This window comes from Rhinolophus ferrumequinum, chromosome 21 (genome assembly GCF_004115265.2).
Source record: "Rhinolophus ferrumequinum isolate MPI-CBG mRhiFer1 chromosome 21, mRhiFer1_v1.p, whole genome shotgun sequence".
Lineage (NCBI taxonomy): Eukaryota > Metazoa > Chordata > Mammalia > Chiroptera > Rhinolophidae > Rhinolophus > Rhinolophus ferrumequinum.
The window spans coordinates 54,430,867-54,458,623 of NC_046304.1; the positions used below are offsets into that span (position 1 = coordinate 54,430,867).

Genomic DNA, 27,757 nt, shown 5'->3' on the forward strand with positions numbered 1-27,757 from the left:
CTGCACAGTCCCCTCAGGGTCCCAGCAGCCACGTGACCCCATGCTGCTTCTGGTCCATTCTCTCTTCAAGCTTGACAGACACCACCACACTGGTTTCCCTGGCCTTGCGTCGGAGCTGTTCCTACAGCAACAGCATCCAGGGCACCTGCACGTCCCAACCCCCCCATGCCAGCTGCTGCTCAGGGACACAGACCCCCGCCCCTAGGCACTACCTCATCCTTCCCCACAGGAAACGGGCTCAGGGAGGGCTCAGGCTCAGAGAGGCCAGGTCTGGATTTGGCACTCCTGATCCAGGCCATCACATCTCAACTTCTGATGCTGGTAGAGTCGGGGATGGCAAACAGGGATGCCTGTGCAGCAGCTGCGGCGGGTAAGAGGCCTGCCTGGGGAACACGCTGAGGACTCTGAGGCCACCTCTGGGCTCTGCAGAAGAGTGGCTGATGGATTCCTGACACCTGCCACCTGTGATGGACGACAGGCAACCTTGCTGTCCCTGAGAGCCATCCTCACTCTATCCCCCACAGACTCCTCGAACGCTACCAAACCCACCCCCTGACTACAACCAATGCTTCTAATGACAGCTCACATGTATTTCCTGAGCCCGTCGTTACCAAGCGCAAGGCCACGCTAAGCACATCACATACATTCTCTTCCAGCCTGCCTGATAATCCCATTGTTGCCACCATATGACAGGTGGGGGGCCTCCCAGGCCCCTGACTGCACGGTGTGCACATCCTTGAACTCCATGGCTTCACCTCCGTGCCCCTTGCCTTTCTTCACCTTTCCACTGTTCCAACTCCTGTCTGCCCTTCAAAGTCACCTCGACAGCCACCTCCTTCCCTCATCCCCGTTCTGTAAGGAGTCTTCTCCCTCCTGAAGCTCTCTAGCGTCCTTGGTTCAGACTGCCTTACCCTAAACTTCTGTATGCCTCCACTGTTGGACCAACAACTTTATGCCTGGGACACATTCTTTCCTCCTTGGGCCCATGGGGCGGAGCCCTGGCCAGGGAGAAGCAGGCTCCCAGAGACAAAGAGTGAATAAACACCCTTTGCCAGAGAGGGAAGTCCTGTCTCTGACCTTGCCCAGGCAAAACGCACCGTCCATTCATCCTGCAGTGTGTGCTGAGCACCTGACAGATGCAGGCACCATGAAGATACAACAGTGAGGCGGCCGGGTGGCTCAGATGGAAGGAGCATGGGCTCTGAACAACAGGGTTGCCGGTTCGATTCCCACATTGGACAGTGAGCTGCGCCCTCCACAACGGATTGAAGACAACGAGCTGCTGCTGAGCTTCCAGACGGGCAGCTGGATGGCTCAGTTGGTTAGAGCGCAAGCTCTCAACAACAAGGTTGCAGGTTCAAGTCCTGCATGGGATGGTGGGCTGCGCCCCACCCTGGACTTGGAGCTGAGCTGCACCCTCCACAACTAGATTGAAGGACAACAACTTGGAGCTGATAGGCCCTGGAGAAACACACTGTTCGCCAATATCCCCCAATTTAAAAAATTAAATTAAAAAAAAAGAAAAGAATAATAATAATAATAAAAAAGATACAACAGTGAACAAGATCTGTCCCTGCCCCTGGGACTCATGTTCCAGCAGTGCCCTGTGACAACTGTTTAATGAAAACAGAGCATCCAGGAGGGCCTCCTGGAGGAGGCACCTGAACTTCGGGACCCACATGCACTGACAGGCGGGCTGCTGATCCACTGCTCTGCCTTCTGTTCGAGCCATCACTTGCAGGACATCTTCCCACTCCTGGAGAAGTTCCGATTGCTTCTGCAGGAGAGGGGCTCAGCAGAGCCCTGACCCACCCATTTCAAGGCTACCTCTGCATAGAACGTACATGGGTTTCACTTACACGGTAGGTCACTGCACACAAGACAAAACAGCAATATCTCTAAGATGCTTTTATTCACACTTTAGAACAGGAGCTGGACGCCTTACCATGGCACTGCCCCAGCTGCTCTGTCCCATGGCCAAGGCTGACCTGTAGGCAGGCACAGCGTCAGTGGGGCCAGCTAGATTCAGCCAAAAAGGAGCCCACAGACAAAACAACAACAACGAAAAAACAAGCAGACTGGAGGAAAGCAAGGTCAGTATATCAGTCACCAGGCTCCTCCCTGCCAGGTCGCTGTGTCCCTCTCCCCAAGGTCACAGCTCCTCCGGGTTGGGTCTCCTAGGGCTACAACTGTCCTTCAGGTCTGGGATGGAACAGCTCCCCTTTGTTGCTGGCCCTGGGTACTGCACCGTTTCCCTTTTAATTCATTCATTTTCCATTTATTCAACTCTCCTCAAATACCCTGTCTGAGGGTGCCATAAAAATGTAAGACCACGTCAATTACCCATATCAAAGAACATTCTTGTATGTTCCACTTGGAGTAGCTTGGAGGGGAAATTAATGGAAACTAGGGAGAGGCTAACACCCAAGCCTCCCCTGAGGCCAGCGCTGTTTGTATCCCCAGGACATTATAGCCAAAGGTGTCAATAACTGACCCAATGAATGAACTAATCCCGCCTGGTCCCGCCACCAGCAGCAGCAGATCTGTCTCTTCTTTCCTTCCACCCGACTTTCTTCAGCCTCCCCGGTCAAGCCCAGGTATCACGCTCCTTCCCTCCCGAGTCCCTGAGCGCAGCCCTCTGGGAGCACAGAGGTGGGTGGAGAAGCCCTAAGCCCCGACCCCCCGGGGGAGGAGAGGACCTGCGCGGAGTAGCAGGATCAGGAAACCAGGTCCCCAGCGGCCTCCACCCTAAATAGACTGGGTGCTTTGCACTTCACCTCCGCGTGTACAAAGGGGACAGCCACTATCCCGGCCCCGCACAGCAGATGACCGAGGAGATGGCACAGCGTTTCGTGCGCAAAGGGCGCTCGGGGTCCCTCGGGGATGGCTGGGGGCAGTGCGGAGGTCCTCTGGGCGGGATCTCGGAAGCGGCTGGTCGCGGGGCGCAGGTCGCCATCTAGTCCCCGGGCGTGCCGAGATCCACGCGCCCCGCCCACGGCAGCCTGCGAACCGCAGCGCACCGCCCCACGTGGGACCACAGCGGCTCGCGGTCCCGGCGCCCCATTGGCCGCCGCCCAGCCAATCAGTGGGCGTCGGCGGCATCGGCCGTGCCGATTGGCCGCAGTGGGCCAGCCCCGGGAGGGGCGGGGCTCCCTTTTGTTCTTTGCTCCGCGGCGCCACGGACTCCCCCACCCCGGAGCTGGAGTCGGGGCCGCCGGGGAGCCGGTGGGAGGTTACTGACCACGTCAGGTGGCCTCTCCGGGCCCCGGCCCTTCTCGCCGCCCCCTTCCCATCCGCTCACCCCCATCTTGCTCACACAGGAGAGTCAACCGCCTGAAACGCGGCTTGCTTAGAGGCTGACCTTGGACCAGCCCTTTCAGTACTTGTCCCTGGGTTCCCTTACCCTTGCTGTTTCCCTGTCTCCTAGGAATTGTGCAGAAGAACCCATAAAAAATGAGCTTGGGCTCTTTCTGAAATGCAACCAATCAATGATAGAAAGGCTCTGATTTTTCCTAAGAGCGAGCACGTGGGAGATTGCTGAAGAGGGGAGACTAAGTGTCGGGATTTTGCTAACCAGAGGCCATATTCAGAGTGACCGTCCATTTCTGATCGTGGCTGGGGGTTCTTGTCCCAGATGGGGCTGGCTGGGGGATGGGGCAGAGGCCGGTGCCTCAGCCTGGCCAGCTGTGCAAACTCTCTTAAATCATCTTCCCTCTTCAACCACTCTTCTCAGTGGCCTCCCTCTGGGGTGGAAAGTGGTGGCCCCAGGAGCCAGGGCTCCTCAGAGGGAGGGAGCACTTGGGACTGGGCTAGAGGTTCGGGTCTGATCTCCCTTTCTTCCAGCCCACCACCTTCCCCTTAGAATCCTCCCGGAAGCATTTCCCAGTGAGGTGGTGGCCATGCGCACATTCTGCAGGCAGACAGGCTGCAGTGCTGCCCAGGCTGTGGATACCCCGCTGCCAAACTCTTGACTGGGTAGACTGCGGCCTGAGGTTGCTTACCAGCTGGTGCCCCGGGCTCAGCTCCTTTCCTTCCACCAGGAGCCACCAAGATGAGCAAGGTCCTACAGAATTAGGCCCCAGGGAATCCTCAGTGCCCCTTCCATCCCCCACTGACCTGGAACCCCACACCAGAATTGATGGAGAGGGTGCTGATGGGGAAGATGGCAGCTTGAAATGGGAGTCAAAATGGGAGTCATCTCCAAGGTCACCAGCCCGGACCTGGGAGTCTGTAAAACATGGGAGTTCCCTGAGAAAGGCAGATTCTAATCTGATCAGCATTCAGTCCTCACGTGTAGGCTATGGCACAGTCCTTCAGCCATAGGTGGCTCCTCAGCTCCTGCAGGCTGGGCCACCCACTCTAGCTCCCAACAAGCAGCATGGGGTCAGAAGCCTCCCTGCAGCCTGTAGTGGCCCCTGGAAGGACTCCCAGCCGCAGGTCCTTGGCAGGTGTCTGTTGGCTCCCTGGGGGTGGGGAGCTGGGAGGCTGACATCTGCGGAGTGTTTTTACTGTTGGACAAATTGAATCAATTAAACAGGCCCCATCGGGGTGGCTGGAAGCCCAGTGAATGGGAAGGAGGAGGGGAGCAGAGCCAAGGGGGTGTCTCCCCGGCAAGGGTTCAGGGTGAACAGGCGAGCAGGACGTGCCCCTGTCCCTGCTGTTTGGGGGCAGGGACCCTCTGTGCTCACCACAGCGAGGGCCGGAGGAGGGGGCATGGGGCAAAAGCCAAAGCCAGCCCAGGTGCTGCAGCAAGTTACTGGGGCTGACCGGGAGAAACTTGGGGATTACTGCCTGCCTCCCCCCCAACACACACACACCAAGATCCATCTCCGCATCCAAGGTGTGGGCACTCTGGGCTTCTCAGCACCTGCCCTACAGCCCTTTGGGGCACCAGAGCTCCCTGACACCACAGCCTCCTTTCAAAGGCATTTTGTTGCTCCCACATGGAGGCCTCCGGAAGCTGGGAGGCTCCGAGAGAGAGAGAGAGAGAGAGAGAGAGAGAGAGAGAGAGAGAGAGAGAGAGAGAGAGAGAGAGAGAGAGAGAGAGAGAGAGGAAAGGCTGCCTGGGGGAGGGGGCAGAGGAGCAGAGTGGGGAGGAAAGAGGAAACAGGCTGCAGAGGTGATAGCGGGGGTGCCAGACACCCACCTGGAGCGGAAGCCTCCCCCTTGAGCAGACCCAGAATGATTTAGGGGCTGGCGGCTCTGTGACCCAGCTGACCCAGGGCTGGACACACCTTGGAAGCCCAAGCAGCTGCAGGAGTACCCCTCTACCCAAGCTATACCCAGTCCCCCAACTCCAGGCAGAGCCACTTTATCAAATGCCCTTCCCCAGAGACCTGGGGCCTGTTGGGGGCTCCTTGGGCTGTTGTGGGGGGAGGAGCAGGGTTTTGGTGTGTCTGGCCAGGCTCCTTGCCCAGCTGCCACCCTTACCACAAACACTCGCCGGCTCATCACGTGCCATGGCAGTGATGATCTCACTGTCACCCTGGACAGCCAGACGTCTGTCCCTTGATGCCAAGTGACTGTTACTGGGCCACCTGAGGCAGTTGGTCATCTCATCAGCAAAGTGCCATGGAGGACAGCACTCAGGACCACGGGGCACTGACCAACGTCTGGGGTGGGGATGGCTGAGGGTCCCACTTCCAGAAATTAGTGTGGGACCAAGGTTACTTCTCTGGGAGATGAAGAGACCCTTGCATCTGGTACAGCCCATGGCCTGGGCCTCGGTAGGGATGCTGCCCCTTCTGGGCCAGGCCACCTGAGGTGGCCTGAATCCTAGGCCCAGCTGCTGAGGGGTGGGGGTGCAGGGAGGGGCGAGGAAAGAGTGATACTCTCTGTTATTGTTTGCAAGTCTCCTGGTGAGGGCCCCACCTCCCCTTGGTTTTTTGTTTGTTTGTTTGTTTTTGTTTTAAGATTTGATTGGAGAAGGGGAACAGGACTTTATTGGGGAACAGTGTGTACTTCTAGGACTTTTTCCAAGTCAAGTTGTTGTCCTTTTAATCTTGGTTGTGGAGGGTGCCGTTCAGCTTCAAGCTGTTGTCCTTTCAGTCTTAGTTGTGGAGGGCGCAGCTCAGCTCCAGGTCCAGTTGCCATTGTTAGTTGCAAGGGGCACAGCCCCCCCCCCCCCACACACACACACACGAGAGTCAAACCTGCAACCTCCCAGTTGAGAGCCCACTGGCCCATGTGGGAATCGACCCGGCAGCCTTCGGTGTTAGGAGCACGGAGCTCCAACCGCCTGAGCCACCGGGCCGGCCCCTCCCTTTGGGTTTTGAGACTCTGTGGTGTTGGGGATGGGCAGGAGGGACCTGAGACGGATGTGGGGTCTTGGCCATCTAGTGCTGTGTCTTAAGGGACGTGAGTGTTAAGATTGCGTTGCAGGCACCCCCTCAGGAGGTTGGGATTAGTCCAGATTTGCTTGCGGAGCTGAGTGCTGAAGCAGGTAACAAGGAAGGCACAGGGCCCTAGAAGGAAGGAACAGCTTTTACTCTGTCCACTGAACCTTTGCTGCATTTTCATCACGAGCTGCGGTTCAACCTTGGGGCGGGGAGTCGCCGCCGGGAGGTTTTGGGGACCAGGCCTAAAGCCGCCTCTGCAGCCTCCCGCGCCCATCCTGGCTCTACCATAAAGCGTGAACCAGGAGATCAACCTCCGCGGTGCTACGGGTCCTCGCCGCGAAGCCTGCTGGCGGCAGGAGCGGTACCGGAGCGCCCTCCAGCGGCCGCGGCCGGGAAGGCGGCCGACCTGAAGAACCCGAAGAGAGGGCTGTGTGAGGAGAGCCTGGGCTAGGAGAGAAGGCTGGCTGCTTACCTGCATCCAGCCTGGGGACCCCTCCGCACCCCAGCGGACAGCGCCCCCCGCCCATCTCCACTCCCCGTTTTCCTGATTGGATCGCGGGTAACTTGGGAACCAAAAAGGGAGCTGCCCTGTGAGAGTAAAAAGCAATTCGCCTCTTGGGGTGACTCTGCCGGGCTCTAGCTTGGAGCCCGGAGGGAGCGGAGCTGGGGAGGAGTGGACCGAGCACCGGTTCAGGAGCTGGCGGAGGAGCAACTGATGGGGAGCTGGGTGTTTTGATCCCCATCAGGTGCAGTTGTGTGCCCCCCGGCCATGTCTCTGTAATGGACGCAGCCTCTGGTACAGAATGCTTCTTAGTGAGGCACCCTGCCCCTCGCAGTTCACCAGGTGGGGTCGAGAAGTGTAGGGCACACACCTAGTAAAGCACTGTGTCCTAGCCCACCCAGAAGTAATCAACACCTCCCTCTGAACTTAAATTTTGCCACACACAGGCCAAAAGCACTTTTGGAGCAGGGAGGGCAGGCAGGCACTGTTTCCAATCACGTGGCTTTAAATGTTTTGACAGCTTTGAGACACACAACGCAAACCATACAATTCACCCATTTCAAGTGTACAGTGCCATGGTTTGGTACATTATATCAGTAATTTCTTAAGTTGGGGTAAACTTGCCATTTTAAGACCATTTGTAAGTGTGCAGTTCAGTGGCATTAAGTACCTTCACAGTGTTCTAGAACCATCACCACCCTCTTCTTCAGGACTTTGTCATCATCCCAACCTGAAACCCGGAACTCGTTAAGCAATGCGCTCCATTCCTCCCCTCCCCCAGCTCCTGATAACCTCTAATCCACTTCCTGTCTCTATGAATTTGCCTATTCTGGATAGTTCACATAAGTGGAATCCACAATATTAGTCCCTGTATGTCTGGCTTGTCACTCCGCATAACGTCTTTAAGGCCCACCCATATTGTAGCATGTATGAGTACTTCGTGTTTTTTTCATGGCTGAGTAATATTAATATTTCATTACGTGGATGGACCGCGTTTTGTTTATCCACTCATCTGTGATGGACACCTGGGTTGTGCCACCTTTTCGCTGTTGTGAATGATGCTACAATGAACACTGCCTTCCAAGGCCCTGCCTGCATTCCTTTGGGTACATGCCGAGGAGTGGAGGCTAATCCTATCTTTAGCCCTTTGAGAGCCGACAAACTTCTACGATGACTGCACCCCCATTGTAGGAGGGTTTCAATTTTTCTATATCCTCACCAACACTTCTTACTTTCATTATTATTTAGTACAGCATGAATTTTAAAAAGTAATATTTTCATTACAAACTATATATTTGTTGAAAAGAAGTGATAAACTACAGAGAAGAAAAACATTTTGTATTTACCTCCAAGAGATGACCACCGCTAATTTTTGGCGATAACTATTGGTTTTCACAAGTGTAGTTTCGTTTGCTTTGAAAGGTCTTGTTTTTTGGAATCCCAGGATGGCAGCAAGGAGGGAGATGACAGGGGGCGACTGTGAAACCCTGCTAGAGTCGCCGAGGGCAGCCCCCGCAGACCGTGGATCTATGCACAGGTCCATTACTGGGGGCGACCAGGATGGCGGGCTCGCTTGCAGCCTCACTTACCTCACTGAAGGGCGGCGGCTGGAGGGTTAAAGGAGACCACGCGGTCCCGGCGCAGCCAGCCCCCTTCCGAACCCAGCCGGGACCCCAGGCGCCTTCGCAGCCCGGCAGCCAAGGCTTGCCAGGAGCCACGCGCCCATTGGCCAAGAGCGCAGCCTCGCCGGCCAATCACGGAGGGCGGCTGCTCAGCGCCCAATGGGAGCGCGGCGGGCGGGGAGGCGGTAGGCGCGTGCGCGCTGGGCCCGGCGCGCGGCCGGATCCCGGCTGCTTGGGGGTTGCTGCCGGGGTGGCCCCGATTCTTCGCTGTCGTCGCGCGGAGATCATTTGAAGTCCGGAGACGATCCTGCCTCCTGGGGGGTTCGCAAACGCGTTCCCTTCTCAGGCCGTGCGGGGAACCCCTACACACATACACACGCCCCGACATCCCACGCACCCCGGGCGCCCCGAACCTCTAACCAGGACCGGGAACTATCATTGTAAGAAAAACGCTCAGTACGAAAGGGAGACGCAGAATTTACGAGACGGCCCCCTCGGAGCCCGGTGGGCATCTGCCTGAGGCATTCTGCGAGAGTGGTCCCTTTATCCAGAGACAAAGGCGTCCCCGGCCCCGAGGCCACAGCGGCAAGGGTCCCTGTCGGCCCCTCCGAGTGGGCACGGGGCAGCTAGGACTCGCGGCGACGGATCGCCTGTTCCCCAGTTCAGGGCGGGCCGACCCCCACCCCTCCGCTCCGCGCCGCTCCCTCCCCTTCCCAGCTCCTCTCTCCTTCAGGTCCTTTTCTGCCCTCTCGCCCCTCCCCCTTCCTTTTCCCTCCTCTCCTTCCCTCCTCCCACCCCTTCCCCAGCCAGACTGCTGAGCTGCGAGGTTAAAAGACTTCCTGAGAGTTTTCACCAAGTCACCTCCGCTTTGGGGAATAGCTAATAAAATCAAGGAGTGTGCGACCCCCGCCACTTCCGCGGAGATAACATCGCGGGTTCTGAATGGCCCGCGGGGTCGGGGGATCTTTCCCGACAGGATCTTGCCTTCTCACAGGGTCTGGCGGTCCCGGCCCCGCCTCCCTCCGCTGGCCGCTGTTCCCGGGCCTGCCCAGGAAACCCCGCGGGCCTCTGCACAAAGGCCGCAGGGACCCGCAGCCTCAGCGCCGGGAAGCCCCTCGCGCGTGACCCGGCATCTGCTGACCGAGAGTGAGGCCCCGGGACAGCCCACGGGGGCCCCCCAGGCCGACGGAGCCTCTAGGAAGGGGAATTGGGCCGGCGAGCAGGTGCTGTCCCGCACTCCCTCCAACCCGGGAGCCCAGCTCCCTGCGGGAAGCCCTTTGGAGAGGGACAAGGGTGGCAGAGCTGGCAGCACCTCGGCCCGGTGCACAATGGAGGCCTCGCTGCGAGGACATGTGGCTGGGAGAACAGGGGGAACTTACCATCTCCATCTGCCTCCTCCTCCTCCTCCCTGTTTCAGGGAGGCCTTTGCTCCCCAAGGGCTGCCTGAGTGTGGATCAGAAACCCCCAACCCTGCGGGGATGGAGGGAGGACAGGGACACCGAACAGGAGGTCTTCAAGGTCTTCAGGGAGGCTGTGGACCCAGCGCTGTGCGGGGCTCTGCCTCTGACCCGCTGGGTAAAACCTCTGTGCTCCCAGCCTCAGTACTCTAATCAAACTGGGAATCCAACTCAGCTGCATGCACTGCACCTAGAGAACTGACACCTGTCCACCCACCCAGCCCTACCTAATCTGACACCCTCTCCCTGCTCAGTGCACCACCATCTCAGGGCCCCAGACACACTGGCCTCCCTGCAGTTCCTGGAGTAGAGCCAGGAGTGCCCTAACCCCAGGGCCTTTGCATGTCCATCTCTCTGGGGAACACTCTTCCCCTTTCCGGCTAGCTGCCCTCATCTCCTTCAAATCTCTGCTCAAATTTTCTTTGCCTTAGCTAGCCTCCTGTGTAAACTTTTGATCCCCTCACTCCTAGTCCCCTCCCTGTGCAAGCCCCAGCTTTGTTTCGCGGAAGCTCTAACACACTGCACAGTTTCCTTGTTTTTCATAGTCTTTCCCTCAAGTAGGATGTGAATTCTTTTAGCCTGGCTCCCAGGAGGTCCGCGGTAAGTATTTGTTGACAATAAAGTAGTGACTGTAAGTCCACATAAATCTGTAGACCCCCTTTCAGATCAAGGTCCACCTTCCTAGCCCCGCCCCAGAGCCAGTGCTAAGGGCAAGAGGCCACTGTGCGTAATTCACACGACAAAACGTTAACATTCTCAACAAATCAAAGAGTCTTTATTAATCAGCGAGGAAAACAGCAGCACTTCAATAGGAAATAGGCAAGGTTGTGAACAGACATTCCAGGATGGCCCCAGACAAATGAGAAGATGCTCCAGCCCTCCAAAAAACCAGACATTCACATTCAAACAACCAGGTAGTGTCACTTCTCACCTAGCAGATTTGCAAATATTACAGGGTGGTAAGATGCAGCAAAAAGGCTCCCCTGACGGGAGGGAGGGTGGGCAGCGGCTCCCCAGGCCCTTGCAGGTTCCTGTAGAGGACCCAGAGGGGGACCTCTTGCTCCAGCGCCTCGGCTGCTGAAACAGGCTCAGCTCTGCCCGGTACTCCGCTGTGCACAGGCCGGTGGTGTAACCACACTGGGGAGCCACATCCCAGGATGCTGGGGAGACCATCCCCACCAGAATGGCCCCCTCCTGCCTGCCCTATCTCTTTCCCAATGCAGTTTGCATCTGATGTTCCCTAGTCACCAACCGGCCTGGCCAGCGGGTGCCAAGTTGGGGTGGCAGCTCCACTCACCACCTCCGTGGAGGGGCCCAGGGGCACCATGAAGTTGACAGGAGGCAGCCAGAGCAGCCCCAGAAATGTTTATTAAAGAGCCAGTAAATCACAGCTCCATCTCCTCCCTGCACCCTTTGCATCACTGCCTGACATTTTTTACATTGATGCATTTAATTTATCTTTAAAAATGGACGCGACTGTGTGTTTGATTTCCACAGGGGCCATGCAGAGCAGAGAGCTGACAAAGTGTCTCCTGACTCTGGATGGCTGATGTAATTGGGTCCCTGGAGCTGGAGGCCCTGTCCCGTCTCCCTGACGCTCCTGTTTGGCCCTGGGCCACTCCCGTGCAGTGACATAAGAGCTGGTGCTGTCCTTGGCAGCTGGCTCATTTGCCCATCGCCGTGGATACCCACCAGTCCAGGAGGCCCCGTCAGATGGCAGTCCCTGGCCCCTGTCCTCTCATCCGTGCCTCCCAGGGGACAGGAGGGCTGCACTGGGGTGGGGGTGGGGCGCTGAGCCTGACAAGTTGTGGGAACAGTTTGGATTATTCCTTTACCTAAATCACCAAGACAGGCAAGATCTGTGAAAGTCACACAAAGGGACTTATATGCAGCAATGAGTATTTTCAGGAAAGAGAACTGGAGAAAGTATCCAAGGGAATTCTGTGTCTACGCTGGACAGGCTGAGGCTATCGGAGCCCGCAGGGCCTCCAGAGAAAGGATTCTGGAAGGATCCCAGTATAGGATCCATCTCCTACTATCCAGGTGTGGCCCTCAACCTGCTTCAAGTGGACCTGAGGCATTTAATGACAAAGTGGCCAATCGGCTTTTAAAACAAACACGTAGCCAGCAGACACACACACAACAGCAGCCACTTATGGTGGACCCAACGCCTGTCCCCCAGTCCTACGTCCTGGGGTCCCCTCCCACATTGGACCATGGTAGGTCTATATGACCAGTGGAATATGGCAGAAACGATGGCATTTGTAAGACACTGTGGCTCTCACTTCCCCCACCCTGCGAGGAAGGGGGGGCGGAGGGGGCCTCCTACCAGCAGCCACATGAGCCCTTACGGTTAACTGTTCAGAGACCACGGGCCCAGCCCACAGCTTGACGGCAGCCTGGTGGGAGACCCTGAGCCAGGACCACCCAGCTAAGCTGCACACAGAACTGACATATCACTGAAAGCAGAAGGTGGAGGAGATGCAGCCCGGCACCTAGAGGAGCCAGTTATGAAACCGGAAGAGGAAAAAGGCAACCTATGGCTACACTGTTCCTTTTCTGATAAAGGACAGCAGGTGGAGTCTGGATTTAGGGTCAGAGCCCTGGGCCGGAGCCGCAAGGGCGCCTCGTCCAGCCCTGGCCCAGGCCCAGGCAGCTCCCCTCCGTGGGGGCTGCTGGCCAGCTCTCTGGGCAGCTGTTCCGTCCTCCTGGCATTCGTTGCACATGGTGCTCCTTCTGCCCAAAGTTCTTGGCTTTCCAGTGCACTGGAAGCTACCTACAGATGAGGAAACTGAGGCACAAAGAGGCTGAGTAACTTGACTGGGATTGCACGACTATTAAGTGGCAGAGCCAGGATTCAGACCCTGGCAGGCTGGCTATGAAGCGATGATCTTACCCTCTGAGGTCACTGCTTCCCCCTGTGGGGGTGGCCTCCCATCATCCAAGACCCCTGACATTAGCCACCATGGGGCCTGCCCCCAGGGGGCCACATCCAATCAAGTCAGGGCTACCTCCCCTCCAGGCGATTGGTCAGGCTGTCTAGGTGTCAACCAATCAGAACACAGTTTCTCTGACCAAGGAGGAGCATGGAGCTGGTGACTTTGGGTCTAATGCCACCTGATCTCTGATGGTTACATACACCTCCCCAGTCAGGGCATGAAGAATGGAGGAAGAGGCAGGGCCAGTCACATCTGTCCCCTTTCACAAAGAGAAAGAAACCTCCCAGAAGCCTCCACAGAGAAGTCTCCCTTGGGCCTCATAGGCCAGGACAGGCCACATGATGATCCACCTGTGGGGGTTCTGAGACAGCAGGCTGGCCTTGGCCAAGCGTGCGCCATCCCTGGGGCTTGGCAGCCCCGATGAAATTAGGGTTCCACAGGCAAGACAGAAGTGGGAGTGGTTATCAGATGGGCAGCAGGGGGGGAGACCCTGGCACATCCAAGCAGCAGAGGAGTCTTAACAAGACATTGGGAGGCTCACAGATTACCAGGGGTGGGGGAGTCAAGATCAAGGGTTGTGTCTTGGGTAGGAAGCCCGAGATCCTGCTGCAGAGCTGCACCAGTGAGCACAGCTCTGCTGCTGCTGGCTCCAGACACCTCAGCTACAATAGGATATCACCCATACCATACCCCAAGCGTCCCCTAGACCCTCTGCCACCCCTGCTGTCAGCCGTGCCACCACCCATTGCTGCCTCTGCTCATGGTGTGGTTCAAGGTCGGAGGTGGATGTGCCAGGTGGCTGGCGCCTCAACCATCGACCTCGAGTGAGAAGGAGGCTCCTCATACCTGCTTGACGTCATTGGCACCACTTTTTGGAAGCAGTTTGGCAATATGTATGCACAGCCTACAAATGGCTATACCTTGTGCCCCAGTAATTTCACTTTAGCTAATCTCTCTTAACAATGATGGTAGGAGTGGGGGGGAACCTCTGACACTTGTGTCATCACGACACGGTTGATTATAACCACAAACTGCCTTGTCCAGCGAGGAGAGTACATGCATTTTGGTCCAGCCCTCCTACAAAGAATAGTCAATAAACAGGAAATGCTCAGGTTAACATAGCAAGTGGAGAGAGCAGGGTGTCCCTGCAGTTTTCTTGGCAAAGTCTGATGCCCTATTATTTATTGAAAGCAAGAAGGCAGCTGCATAGACCTGCCTGATTTTTTTTTTTTTAAGATTTTTTTTATTGGGGAAGGGGAACAGGACTTTATCGGGGAACAGTGTGTACTTCCAGGGCTTTCCTCCAAGTGAAGTTGTTGGCCTTTCAATCTTAGTTGTGGAGGGCGCAGCTCAGCTCCAGGTCCAGTTGCCATTGCTAATTGCAGGGGGCACAGCCCACCATCCCTTACGGGAGTCAAACCGGCAACCTTGAGGTTGAGAGAACGCGCTCCAACCAACTGAGCCATCCGGGAGCTCAGCGGCAGCTCAGCTCAAGGTGCCGTGTTCAATCCTGGTTGCAGGGGGCGCTGCCCACCATCCCTTGTGGGACTCGAGGAATTGAACTGGCAACCTTGTGGTTGAGAGCCCACTGGCCCATGTGGGAATCGAACCGGCAGCCTTCGGAGTTAGGAGCACAGAGCTCCAACTGCCTGAGCCACTGGGCCGGCCCAACCTGCCTGATTTAAGCTTAGTTGGCAGAAAGGTTTGTAAAACTCTCCACGTTTAAACAGAAATCTCCCCATGAAAATTAGGAAAAGACTTGAAATGAAAATGCCCTTGGATTAAGCAAGCTCAGGGTTGGCTGGTAGAGAGGTTTGAAGAAGTGGGCCTTCCCAGACAAATCACAGGTGCATAAATAAGAACGCCCATCACAGGATTATGTGTAATAGTAAGAAACATAGAGTCTCCTCAGTAACCCTCAGTCGAGAGCTACTTAGCTAATGATAGATGTGCACAGCAGAATCCGACAGAGCCGTGAAGATGGTCCATCTAAATGTACAGTCAGGAGCTGCTTAAAAATGGGGACACGTTCTGAGAAGTGTGTCGTTAGGCAATTTCGTCATTATGCGAACATCATAGAGTGACACGCAAACCCAGACGGTGTTGCCTGCTAAACACCTAGGCTCTATGGAATAGCCTATTGCTCTGTAGAGGAGGGAAAAAAATTCCCCTCTGTCCTTATGGGTTCTTGGCTGAGACCCCCCCAGTAATCAAAGGCAGATTAACAGGAGAAAAACAAACCAAAGGGAGACCCAGGAACACTGAGTCACTCTGAAACTACCACCCTAAGTACTGTCTTCAGCTGAAGACATGTTAGGGGTGGGGAGTCAGTCACAGGGTGACCTGGAAAAGCACCGCAAGGACAAGGTCATTATGCAGATTTCAATCTTTGCCTTCTGCATGGATCAGAGTTTCTAGAGATGAGGTCACCTTCCTCAGCCTCGTGCAGTGAGGGAGACCCCTTCCCTTACACATGGAGATTCCCTCACAAATGTACTGTCTTTTACAAGAGGGTAACTTCTACTCAGTTTTCAGAGCCTCCCTGTGTCTGCTCTTTCTTAAAAATAACCAGACTAAAATAATCCTTATGCCAAAGAGACATATTTTGGGCTGACAAATTCTGTTCCCCTCCCGCTCCTAGGCTATAGTATTCAGCACGTTACTGTACTGAATACTGTAGGCAACTGGAACACAATGCTAAGTATTTGTGTAATGCATTTCTTACTATTATACATAATTACAGTGTTACAACAGCTACAGTGTCACTAGGCAATAGGAATTTTTCAGCTCCATTATCATTTTATAGACCTCCTGTCATATTCGGGGTTGTTGTTGACCAAAACATTATTGTGTGGCAGATGACTATATTGATATGGAAAGGTGTCGCTAACATGTTGATAAAAGAATCAGGTCATGAAAATAGATATCCTTTATGTGTAAAAATAGGTCAGTACATACACTACAAAGTATTGAGGAGATTCTGCTTCTGGCCATCATGGGATACCTGGTATGGGATATGCCTTCCTGCCATAAACAACTAGAAAACAGGAAAGCAAAAACACAAAGCAATAGTTTTTAGACCTCGGACAACAGGCAGCCCAGGACTGGGATTCCTGAGACAAAGAACCTCAGATGTGAGCCCTACAATTGTCTTGCTTTCTGCCTGGAGGCCCTTTCTGGACTGAAGCACAGGATCTAGAAGTCTCCTGAGTTGACACAGAGATTAGAGGTTGGAGAGGCATAAACGGTTGGAATTTGCATGGCAGAGTGGCTACGAGGAGGTGCTATGCAGAGAATGAGCTCTAAAATCAACACAGAAGTCCCCTTAAGGCTTTTGGTGAATTTTAAACTGCTGTGTACAAGGAAACCCTGTGAGACTCGGCAAAGAAAGGCTCCTGGAGAGCTGCAAAGCCGAGCAGTCTGCAGAGCTCACACAGGACTGATGGGAGATTGGGCTCCCATCAGACCTCAGTAAGCACTCGGGGCATTTAGCAGAGATTCCACAAGAGCCCCACGCATAGCAGGGCTAGACTATCCCAGAAGAAAATGCTAACCTAGACTCATTCTAACAAAGCTTTAAAATCACCTCAGAAAGATCAAACTGCTCTGCAATAAGTTGACTTCCTGTCAAAACAAACTCCAACACTCTAAATAAAAAAATAAAAGACAGTAAAATCCAGAGAATCATCAGTATACATAATATTTACAATGTTCAGCATTCAATGAAAAATGACTAGATATGTATAGAAGCGGGAAAATGCGATCCAAAACCAGAAGAAAAATCAGTCAACTATAAACAGACCAAGATATGAGAGAGGTGACGGAATCAGCAGACAAGGATTTTAAAACAGGGATTATATGTGTCCAAGAATTTAAAGCAAAACATGAACACAATGAAGAGAGATGATATAAAAGAAACCAAATAGAACATCTAGTGCTGAAAACTACAATACTTGAAATTAAATATGAATTATAGACCTAACAGCAAATAGACAAGCAAAACAAAATATAAGTGAGCTTGAGGACATAACAACAGAAATGATTCAAACTAAATCACAGAGAGAAAGGATAGAAGGGATGACAGAAAAAAAATTTGAAGAAATAATTTCTAAATTTATTGAAAACAATAAACCCACAGATCCAAATATTTGACAAATCCCACGCAAGATAAAGAAAACCACATCAGGACACATCCGAATCAAAACTTTGAGAACAAGTGATAAAGAGAAAAGCTTAAAAGTAGCCACAGTGAAAAAGACATGTTTTATTTAGGGAAACAAGGATAAGAATGACTGCTTACTTATTGTAAGAAACAATGTAAACCAGAAAACAATGAAATAAATTGCAAAAAGGAAATAAAATCTGTCAACTTAGAATTCTATATCTAGAAAAAAATGCTCTTCAAAAATAAAGGCAAAATCAAACTTTTCAGACAAACAAACCTGAGATAATTTATGGCCAGCAGACCTACACTACAAGAAATATTAAAAGAGCTACAAGCTGAAGGAAATTGGAAACAAAGAGTGCTATAGAAACAAAAATGGGAAATACGTGGGTAAATATTTTTCTGTTTTTAATTTATTTAAAATGTAGTTGATTTTAAAACACAAATAAATAATGTGTTGTCAGGTTTTAACACATGGAGAAGTGATATATGGCAAAACTAGCACAAAGAGAAGAGGAAGGAAATGTAAGTATATTATTGTAAGGTTCTTACGTTGTACGTGGACTGCTAAAATAACATTTGAAGGTAGACTGTGCTGTTTAAAATGTATACTGTAAACCCTAGAGCAAGAGCGAGAACGACAAAGAGAGAAAGAATATAAGACCAAATTTACCAAAGATGTCAGATGAGATAAAATGGAATACTACCCAATAACAAGGTGGTAGAACTTAATCTCAACCATAGCAATAATTGCATTAAATGTAAATGGTATAAACACTCCAATCAAAAATCAGAGATTGACATACTGGATGGAAAAACAAGACCGGGGTCAGCCCGGTGGCTCAGGTGGTCGGAGTGCTGTGCTCCTAATGCCAAGGTCGTGGGTTCGATTCCCACATGGACCAGCGAGCTGAGCCCTCTGCAGCTTAGATTGTGAACAACAGCTCTCCATGGAGCTGGGCTGCCAGGAACAGCTGGAGGTTGGTGTGAGCTGCCTTGAACTGCTGTGTGCTGCCACGGGCTACCGTGTGCCGCTGTGAATGACCAGCAGCCAGCGTAAGTGGCCAGCAGTCAGTGTGAGTGGCCAGTAGCCATCCTGAGCAGCCGGCAGCCAGAGAGAGCTGCCGTGAGCTGCTGTGAGCGACCGATGACTGGCGACTGACTGCCTCTGCCGGGGGGAGCACAAAGCTCATAATACCAGCATGGGCCAAGGAGCTGGGTTCTACAACTAGACTGAGAAACAATGGCTTGGAAAAAAAAAAGAAAAAAGACTAAAATAACTGATGTTTGCAGGAAACGCACTTTAAATATAAATAGGTTAAAGTTTAAAGAATGAAATATGGTATGCCATGCAACCACTAATCATAGGAAAGGAGAGTTGCTATATTAATTTCAGACAAAGTAGATTTAAGGGCAAGGAATATTAGCGGAGGTAAAGACTTAAAAATTCTAATAAAGACACTGCAGTGTTTTTATTTGACAGAGATTGCCGTACCAGAAGTGATATGTGACACGGAGCGTTGTCATGATGGAGGATGATTTACAGCACACTTTAAAACACACCTTTTCTCAACTGTAGCTGATACCCTACTGACTGCACTGAACAAGTTGAAACTTGTCACACATCGTTACAGTTTCGATGTGCCGCTTCCCGTATTGAAGATCCCTGCCTTTCTGTTGGATGGCACTCGGCAGCAGCATTAACCATAGTTTCTGATCACAAAAGACTTCGTGTCACACATCACTTCTGGTATGGCAATTTCTGTCAAATAAAAACATTGTGATGTGTCCACGGATCTGGCACTGTGTGACTTCTGGCTCTTCCTCAAAGTCAAAATGATTCAGGACATCAAGGCGGCCATGACAGCGCAACTAAAGACACTCACGAAAGAGGACTCCCAGAACTGCTTCAGAAAGTGGCAAGAACAATGAGATAAGTGTGTTCGAAATGAGGGGGAGTATTTTGGGGGGATTAATGGCAATGTGTCTTTTACTGTAATAACTTTGTTTGATTTAAACATTCACTATATATATATCTAGATATATATCTAGATATTGATATAGATGTAGATATAGACATAGACGTAGATATAGATATAGATATCGATATCGATATAGATATAGATACATACATTGTCCAGGTCCACGTGGCTCCACTGGTAAGTTCTATCAAACATCTAAGGATGAGATAGTACCCATATTATACAAACTCTTTCAGAAAATATTATACAAAATCAGAAAATAGAGAAGGAAACACCTCTCAACTCATTTTATCAGGCCAACATTACCCTGACACCAAAAGTTGGCAAAGAAACTATAAGGAAAAAACACTACATACTAATGAATGTCCCTCAAAACCACATATGCAGAAACACTTAACAGACTAGCAGACCCAATCAGCAGCCTGTAAAAGAACAATACAAATAATACATCATGACTAACGGGGGTTTATCCCAAGAATACAAGGTTGGTTTAACATTCAAAAGTCAATCAGTGTAATTCACCATGATAAATGAATAAATGGAAAAAACACATGATCTCCTCAGTGATGCAGAAAAATCATATGCCAAATTTCAACACCCATTTATGATTTAAAAAAACTCATCAGAATAAAAATGGGAGGAAACTTCCTGAACCCGATAAAGAGTATCTGTGAAAAATCCACAGCTAACCATCCTGAATGATGAAAGACTGACAGCATCCCTGAGATAAGGAACAAGACATCTGTTCTCATCATTCAGTTTGTTTAGTATCATACTGGAGATGCTAGCCAGTACAAGACAAAAAATAATAATTAAAAGCAAATGTATACGAAAAAAAAAGTAAAGCATGCATTATTCACAGGATATGATCATGTATGTAGAGCATCTGCTTCCAGAAACTCTACAGTGGAGACGCCTGGCAAGCATGTCAGCCAGGTGACCAAGGTCACAGCAACACTCACAAGTCACGTTGAGAGCACAGACTCTGATGTCACATGATAAGAAGGGCACTTTGCCTCTGTGGTCTTCCTCCCCCAAACCCACGAGGCCAGACTAACCGTGAAAGACACATCAGACAAATCCCAACAGAGGAACAGTCTCCAGAACCCCCACCCAGCACTCCTCAGAACAGGCGGGACCCCAGGGCAGGGTCCTCCAGGGCCCAGAGCCCCTTCCAGAAGCACAAGCTGTTTCCAGAAAGAACAGGACAGGGGCAAAGTGTGGGTGTGACACTGGGGCTGGTGGGCAGCCAAGGGAGGGGCAGGCAGCCTGGACAAGGCCAGATCCGTTCCGGAGCACTTGCCACTGCTGACACTTCAGTGTCCCTGAGTCACTCCCTTCACTGGGGGTGGGGACCCTGCGTGAGGGTGCCACAGACTCACAGCTTAACACCAGCCTCTACTCTGAGGACACCAAGGCACAGGAAGAGATGAGCCAGGATGCCAGAATCCTTACTTCTGGCTCTGCACTTACAATTTCTGTGACCCAGGGTTCCACTTCTGGGTCCATACACAAATGAACTGAAAGTGGGACACGAAGCAGCTTTGCTCACAATAGCTAAGATGTAGAGACAACCCAAGTGTCCATCGACAGGTGAGGGACAAACAAAATGAGGTCCATACAGACGACAGAGTATTCGCCTTAAAAAAGGAAGGAAATTCTGACACATGGGACAACATGGATGAACCTGGAAGACGTTGTTCTCAGTGAGATGAGCCAGACACACTGTGTGATTCCACTCATGTGAGGTCCCCCTAGAGGAGTCAATCCATAGACACAGAAAGTGTCATATGTATGTGTGTGTGTGTGTGTGTGTATATATATATCTCATACATATATCATCAAATATTTGTGTGGTTCACTGTTTAAAATGGTTTTAATGAGGTATATCTGATATACAGTAAACTACATTAATATTAACGTGTACAGAGACAAAGTGTCTTTTGATGCACAAACTTTTTAAATTTTCATGAAGTCCAATTTCTCTGTTTTTTTGTTCTTGGTGGTGGTAGTTACCTGTGATTTTGGTGTCAAATCCAAGAAATCATTGCCAAATCCAATGTCATGAAGATTTTGTCCTGTTTTCTTCCTAGAGTTTGAGCTCTTACGTTTAGGTCCTTGATCCATTTTGAGTTAATTTCTGTGTATGGTGTTAGGTAAGGGTCCCCAACTTAATCCGTCGGCGTGTGGATGCCCAGTCATCCCAGCACCATTTGTTGAAAGGACTGTCCTTTCCCCACTGAGTGGTCTCGGCGCCCTTGTTGACAATCAGTTGACCTCAGATATGGGGGTTTATTTCTGTCAGTTCTGTTTCACTGATCTTCATATCTGTCCTTATGCAGGGACCACACTGCAGCTTTGTAGAAAGTTTTGAATTCAGGACGTGTGAGTCCTCCAGCCTTGTTCTTCTTTTTCAAGATCACTTTGGCTGTTTTAGATACCTTGCAATTCCCTGTGAATTTCAGGATGGGTTTTTCTGTTTCTGTTTTAAAATAAATAAATAAACAAACAAACATTGGGGAGTTTGGTAGGGGTTGCATTGAATCTGTACATTTCTTTGGGTAGTAATGACATCTCAATACTACATCTTCCTACCCACGAACATGGGATGTGCTTCCATTTATTTAGGTCTTCTTTAGTTTCCTTTCAGCAATGTTTCGTCATTTTTTTTTTTTTAAGATTTTATTGGGGAAGGGGAACAGGACTTTATTGGGGAACAGTGTGTACTTCCAGGACTTTTTTCCAAGTCAAGTTGTCCTTTCAGTCTTAGTTGTGGAGGGCGCAGCTCAGCTCCAGGTCCAGTTGCCGTTGCTAATTGCAGGGAGCACAGCCCACCATCTCCAACCAACTGAGCCATCCGGGAGCCCAGTCAATCTTAGTTGCAGAAGTCGAGGAATTGAACTGGCAACCTTGTGGTTGACAGCCCACTGGCCCATGTGGGAATCGAACCAGCAGCCTTTGGAGTTAGGAGCACAGAACTCTAACCGCCTGAGCCACTGGGGCGGCCCTGTTTTATCATTTTAACTGTAAAGTCTTTTACCTCCTTGGTTAATTCCTAAGTATTTAATTCTTTTTGGTGCTGTTGTGAAATGGATAAATTTTGTTATGTGTGTGCTACAGATCTTGCAGACCAGGGAGGCAGACAGACATGTGGTGGGGCAGGGCTGCAGGGGGCAGGGCTGGGCTGTGCAGGGGTGCCAGGGGCAGTCGCACCGCGGGTGCACTGCATTCCTCCAGGGCTGCCACTCGCATACACTGTGATGCTTGTCTGGCAGGAGAGGCTCAGTGATGCCCTATAGCAAGTCCTGGACCCACAAGGTCATGGACCCACAGCAGCACGGGTTTCTTTCTTGCTCACGCTGTACATCCACCCAGTTGGCTCTGATGGCATCTTCCAGGCCTCCAGGCGGATGGAGAAGCCTCTGCCTTGAACACTGTGGTCCCAGAGCAGAGGGAAGAAGAGAGAGCAGGGCCACCCCACACGTGCTCCTAAAGCCCTTCATCCTATTCATCGTCTAAAGTGTGCCCCCTGGCCAAACCCACCGTGCACTGTGGTGGCCTCCTGGACGGCACCCCTCATGGGGGTCCCAGCAGGGAGCTGATGTGGAGGGAGCTGCCCAGGAAAGGACCTCTGGATGGCTGGTGGGTGGCAGGCACTGGGGGGTTCTGTGTGCAGCTAGTGGCCCCAGCAGCAATGGCTCATGTGTTTCTCAGAGGGGAACACCCCGTGAGCAGTTCTCTGGGGCTGTCTGGGGCCTCGAACAAGAAGAGGGTCCTGGAAACCACAGTCTGTCACCAGACACCAGCCTCTTCAGCATGAAGACTTGAAGTCCCTCCTTGAAATGGCCTATCTTCTACTTAAACACTGGCCACTCGGGATAAGAGGGCCTTGACCTTGAAATTGCATCCAATAAACACAATGTCCACCTCTTACCTGGGGATGTTGACTGCGGGTTGGAACAGTTGCTGGCTGTCCTCTGGGCATGTGGACAGGCTCCTGGCACTGCAGGATGGTGGCACCGCGAGCCCCCTGCTGCTCTGAGCCCATCCTTCACTCCGCCTCACCCTTAGGACACCCAGTGGCCCTGGGGAAGGGGAGCCTTTCAGAGGTACACTGAGAGCCCAGTATCTGAGACACTTCTCCATGGAGGCAGACCTTCCAGAAGCTTCCATTGACTAAGCTGAGTGGTATTTTCGACACTGTCAGCCTTTGAGGCTTCAGCTTCCGTAAGTTGTCTGTCTGTTCGCTTTTCTGTCACTTGACTACACTTGCCTGCACGTGGTTTGCAGTTCTTTGCATACTCTGGGATTAGTGCCAGGTGTCCGTCATGTCTATTCACTGTTGAAGCCGCACTTCCTTTCTCTTCCTGGGAATAGCAGAAACCATCCATGTCTTGCTTTGAGTTTGAGCAGATTTTTTCAGAAGTCACGGTGGCTCCAGCTGGTCTTCTCTTCTCGAGCTCCATCTTCTTCCTCAAAACTTGGCGTTTCGGTGCACAGTGGTCAGAACTGCCTGGACAGGTGAAACTTCCACCAGCGCCTGAGGTCACAGGGCTGGAGGGCATCACTGTGGTGGCCTTCCTTAGGCAGTGAAGCCTCCTTTCGGGGAGGTGAATACACGAGGCCTGTGGGCCGAAGTACAGTGCCACGCCCCACGGTGAGACTTCCACACCACTGCTTCACTGAGAGGGTCGTGACTGGGTTTGACATCTGCTTACTCTCCCGAGTGCCACAAAAGAAGGCCAGTGTCTTCTGTACTGCAGAAATCTCGTTGCCCCTCTGAAGCGGGGGGAGCTCAGTCATGTGACCCCTACTGTGTACAGGCAGGGTGTGGGGGCCTCCTGGAGCCCTCACATCCACGTGGAGCAGGCACAGACTCATGCAGTAGGGGGCCCACCAGCCCCAATGCCAGGGAGGGTGGAGCCAGGACAGGGCCAGGCAGTGTGGCCACACCAGAGCCACCTTCACCCCTCCAGGCTCTCCTGGATCAGCTCGGCATTGCCGTGGGAGCCCACTCATGCCCATGTGTTTTAGGAACGCCACGCATGGCTTTTTAGGAATGACTTTTAGGAATGCTGTCAAGGCAGGAAGGGAATTCCAGGGCCTCTGTGGAGGTGGAGGCCTGAGCTTGGCTGGGCCCACTGTCCCTTTCCACACCTCCCAATCATGTGTCCCTGGGGCCCCAACCACCCCAACCAGTCGGAAGCTAGAAAGCACCAGCACCCCCGCCGTGAAACTCGCTTCTTAGCCCTTACCATCTTAACGAAATACCCGCATTTCAAAGTTCTTCTAAACCCTTCAAATTTTTCAAGCTAACTTAGAAATCCTACCTCTGATCTGCAAAGAAAATGTTTGAAAGTTTTAAATAGCTGTCAGACTCCCATCTGCCATGAGCAGTACTGACTGTGAGGTGCAGGAAAAAAAGCCCAGTTTTGGACAAGAGGCTGGCCTGTCAGTCACACCTACCCCACCACTAGGTGACATTCTATCACCTACAGACCGTGATTCCAAGGTTCAGTAACCAAGCTCTCTATAGTCAAACAGGTCCATGGGTGCTGTTGTTTGATGCGCTCCTAGAAAACAAGCCCCAACCCCACTGGGGCGCCAGCGGAGGAAACCCGCCTTTCTCCAGGTTCCTGTGGCTGTGCTGCTAAGGCCGCAAGCCACCCAAGTACCCAAGAAGGCGGGACCGCATGCGTGAGCTTGGGGCCCTCCCAGACTGAGGTGGTTTCAAGTGCCACCCGGTTCACTGGGGCTCCTTGTTCTAAAAATGCTAATCACACTGCAGGTTTGGGAGAAACCCAACTGTTGCCCAATTGAGCAGAGGACATCTGTCCCTCCCTCCCCCAAATCCCTCCCAGGCAGGTCTGGCCACCCCTCCCCCAACAACAGCAGCAGCAGCCGGCAGTTTACTGCAGCACTTTATTTTCCTCACAATGACGTGTTGCTGGGGCCTAATATTCTCACATGACAGTAGAAAACCAAAATTTGTTGTCATCTCTTCAAGAATTGAGAATTGCGTACAAAAAAAACCTTACATAAATTAAAAGGATGAATAAATTTACAGGTGTAAATGCAAACCGTTTTCCAACTCAGGGGAAGTAACAACCCACGTGTTCTGGCAGGAAAACATCAGCTAAGAAAAGAAAAGGGGTCCTAATGCTCGGACCTTCCCAACCCCCGTCAGACCGGCAGGACAGAAATGACAACTGCTTCAGGACTCTTGCCAGCCTCTGGAGAAATCCTGGAATAGGCGTCTCTGCACATTAATACCCTGCACAGATCCAGAAACGCATGGTCTCGCAGATCACCAAGCCACTGGGCTTCTCTCGCATAAACATGTCCTCGCTTCAGCCAGCAAGTGACCGAGCCGCGTGCACTAGGGGTTTAAATCAAAGATATGCACAGGGTATTAAACATGTACCAAGGGAACAGTTAACTTGAATACAAGGTCAAAATCAGCAACCAGGTCTACAGTCCAGTGCTGACATCAGATACAAGCTTCAAGGACAATTTCTTTTCGAAGGCTTATTCCAGTTTCATGAGGCTAGCACGTCTGCCAGGGCAAACAGACTTCCGGCAACTCCTGCAGCAGACGCTGCGCATGCGCTCGCAGTCCGCCTAGAAGCACTTGCGGTGCACGATGGAGGGGCCCGACTCGTCGTACTCCTGCTTGCTGATCCACATCTGCTGGAACGTGGACAGCGAGGCCAGGATGGAGCCGCCGATCCACACCGAGTACTTGCGCTCCGGCGGGGCAATGATCTGGGGAGACAAGAGCGTGGCTTTAGCTCGTGGCACTGCCTTCCCAACAAGGCCCCCCAGCCCAAGCCACAGCTACACTTGACTCACCTTGATCTTCATGGTGCTGGGGGCCAGGGCCGTGATCTCCTTCTGCATCCTGTCGGCGATGCCGGGGTACATGGTGGTCCCACCAGACAGCACCGTGTTGGCGTACAGGTCCTTTCGGATGTCGACATCACACTTCATGATGGAGTTGAATGTGGTCTCGTGGATGCCACAGGACTCCATACCTAGGAGACAAAGCTCTCCCTTAGCACTCGTGCCTCCCTTTCAAGGTGAAGGGCAGACAGTGCAGGCCTCTGAGCAGCCTCAAGCGGAGCTCCTGACACCTACCCAGGAAGGAGGGCTGGAAGAGCGCCTCTGGACACCGGAACCGCTCGTTGCCAATGGTGATCACCTGCCCGTCCGGCAGCTCGTAGCTCTTCTCCAAGGAGGACGACGACGCAGCGGTGGCCATCTCCTGCTCAAAGTCCAGGGCGACATAGCACAGCTTCTCCTTGATGTCACGCACGATTTCCCGCTCAGCTGTGGTGGTGAAGCTGTAGCCACGCTCCGTGAGGATCTTCATGAGGTAGTCGGTCAGGTCCCGGCCAGCCAGGTCCAGACGCAGGATGGCGTGGGGGAGGGCGTACCCCTCGTAGATGGGCACGGTGTGGGTGACCCCGTCCCCAGAGTCCATAACAATACCAGTGGTGCGGCCAGAGGCGTACAGGGACAGCACAGCCTGGATGGCCACGTACATGGCTGGAGTGTTGAAGGTCTCGAACATGATCTGGACGAGAGGCAATGGGCTCCTTAGTCATAGGCGGGGACCCGGGCCCCCCATGCTCACACACTGCATGCCAGCATGCCACAAATGTGATGTGTGGAGAAAAGAAAAGGAAGCAGGCAAAAACACAAATAAGAAACCTTGAGACTTCAGGGAGGAAATGCCAGGAGAGGAACAGAACCCTGGAAATATTGAAAGAAATACTTGAATTTCAGAAAACGAAGCTGAACAGAAAATGACTTGTGAAAAGGAGGGGAGGGCAGGAGACTCAGGGCAGCCCTTACCTGAGTCATCTTCTCCCGGTTGGCCTTAGGGTTCAGGGGGGCCTCGGTCAGCAGCACAGGGTGCTCCTCTGGGGCCACACGCAGCTCATTGTAGAAAGTGTGGTGCCAGATCTTCTCCATGTCGTCCCAGTTGGTGACAATGCCATGTTCGATGGGGTACTTGAGGGTCAGGATGCCTCGCTTGCTCTGGGCCTCGTCGCCCACGTAGCTATCCTTCTGCCCCATGCCCACCATGACGCCCTGATGTCGGGGGCGCCCCACGATGGATGGGAAGACGGCCCGGGGGGCGTCATCGCCAGCAAAGCCAGCTTTGCACATGCCAGAGCCATTGTCGATGACGAGCGCAGCGATTTCTTCTTCCATTGCGATCTGAGTAAAGATGCCACGAGTTTAGACGGGCCCTGGTGCTCAAGAAACAGCCCCTGGAGACCGTCTCCGAGCAGATGCTGCACCTGCCCCCACCCCGAGGTCGCCGCCCCCGTCTGGAACCGGGCGGGCCTCTCGACGCCCCCCACAATCCTCCGCGGCGGCGCGGCTGGGGGCTCTCCGCACTGCGGCCCGGCCCCGCCCTGCTCCCCCCCACCCGCCGCACCAGCTCCGTCCCAGCCCACCCGTCCGCCCCGACCACCCTTTGTTCGCGACAGCGGCGCGCCGGGCTTCTCCGACCGGAAACGAACCTACAAAAAGGGTGCACGGGGTCGGACTGGGACCGGGGCACGAAGGCCAGGCCACTTACCGGTGGAAGCGGCGGTCGCGGGGCGCGGAGAAACGGACAGCGGAGCAACGAGAGAACTACAAACGGACGCTGGCTGCAGCGAGTGAGACCGACCGCGGCCTCCCCCGCCGCTATTTAAGCGAAGCGGGGCGCGCGCGCGGGGCGGTGGCGCGCGCGGCC

At 52.8% G+C, this 27,757-nt stretch overlaps 1 protein-coding gene across 1 annotated transcript; it reads right to left on the minus strand.

Annotated features, from left to right (window-relative positions):
* Positions 1-24,908: 24,908 nt before the first annotated feature.
* Positions 24,909-27,757, minus strand: ACTG1 (actin gamma 1). Its single transcript, XM_033090124.1, has 5 exons — positions 27,599-27,757; positions 26,863-27,231; positions 26,143-26,581; positions 25,858-26,039; positions 24,909-25,770 (listed from the first exon to the last, which is right to left on the minus strand). The coding sequence occupies exons 2-5, from the start codon at positions 27,223-27,225 to the stop codon at positions 25,627-25,629; spliced, it is 1,128 nt and encodes a 375-aa protein (XP_032946015.1). The 5' UTR covers positions 27,226-27,231; positions 27,599-27,757; the 3' UTR covers positions 24,909-25,626.

What these genes read in the sequence shown, in the direction of transcription:
- ACTG1 (XM_033090124.1), bottom strand. Translation starts at nt 27,225, where the DNA reads ATGGAAGAAGAAATCGCTGCGCTCGTCATCGACAATGGCTCTGGCATG. An exon ending in CTTCCAGCCCTCCTTCCTGG is followed by an intron (nt 26,040 to 26,142) that starts GTAGGTGTCAGG and finishes TTTGTCTCCTAG; the next exon opens with GTATGGAGTCCTGTGGCATC. An exon ending in CCAGCACCATGAAGATCAAG is followed by an intron (nt 25,771 to 25,857) that starts GTGAGTCAAGTG and finishes TTGTCTCCCCAG; the next exon opens with ATCATTGCCCCGCCGGAGCG.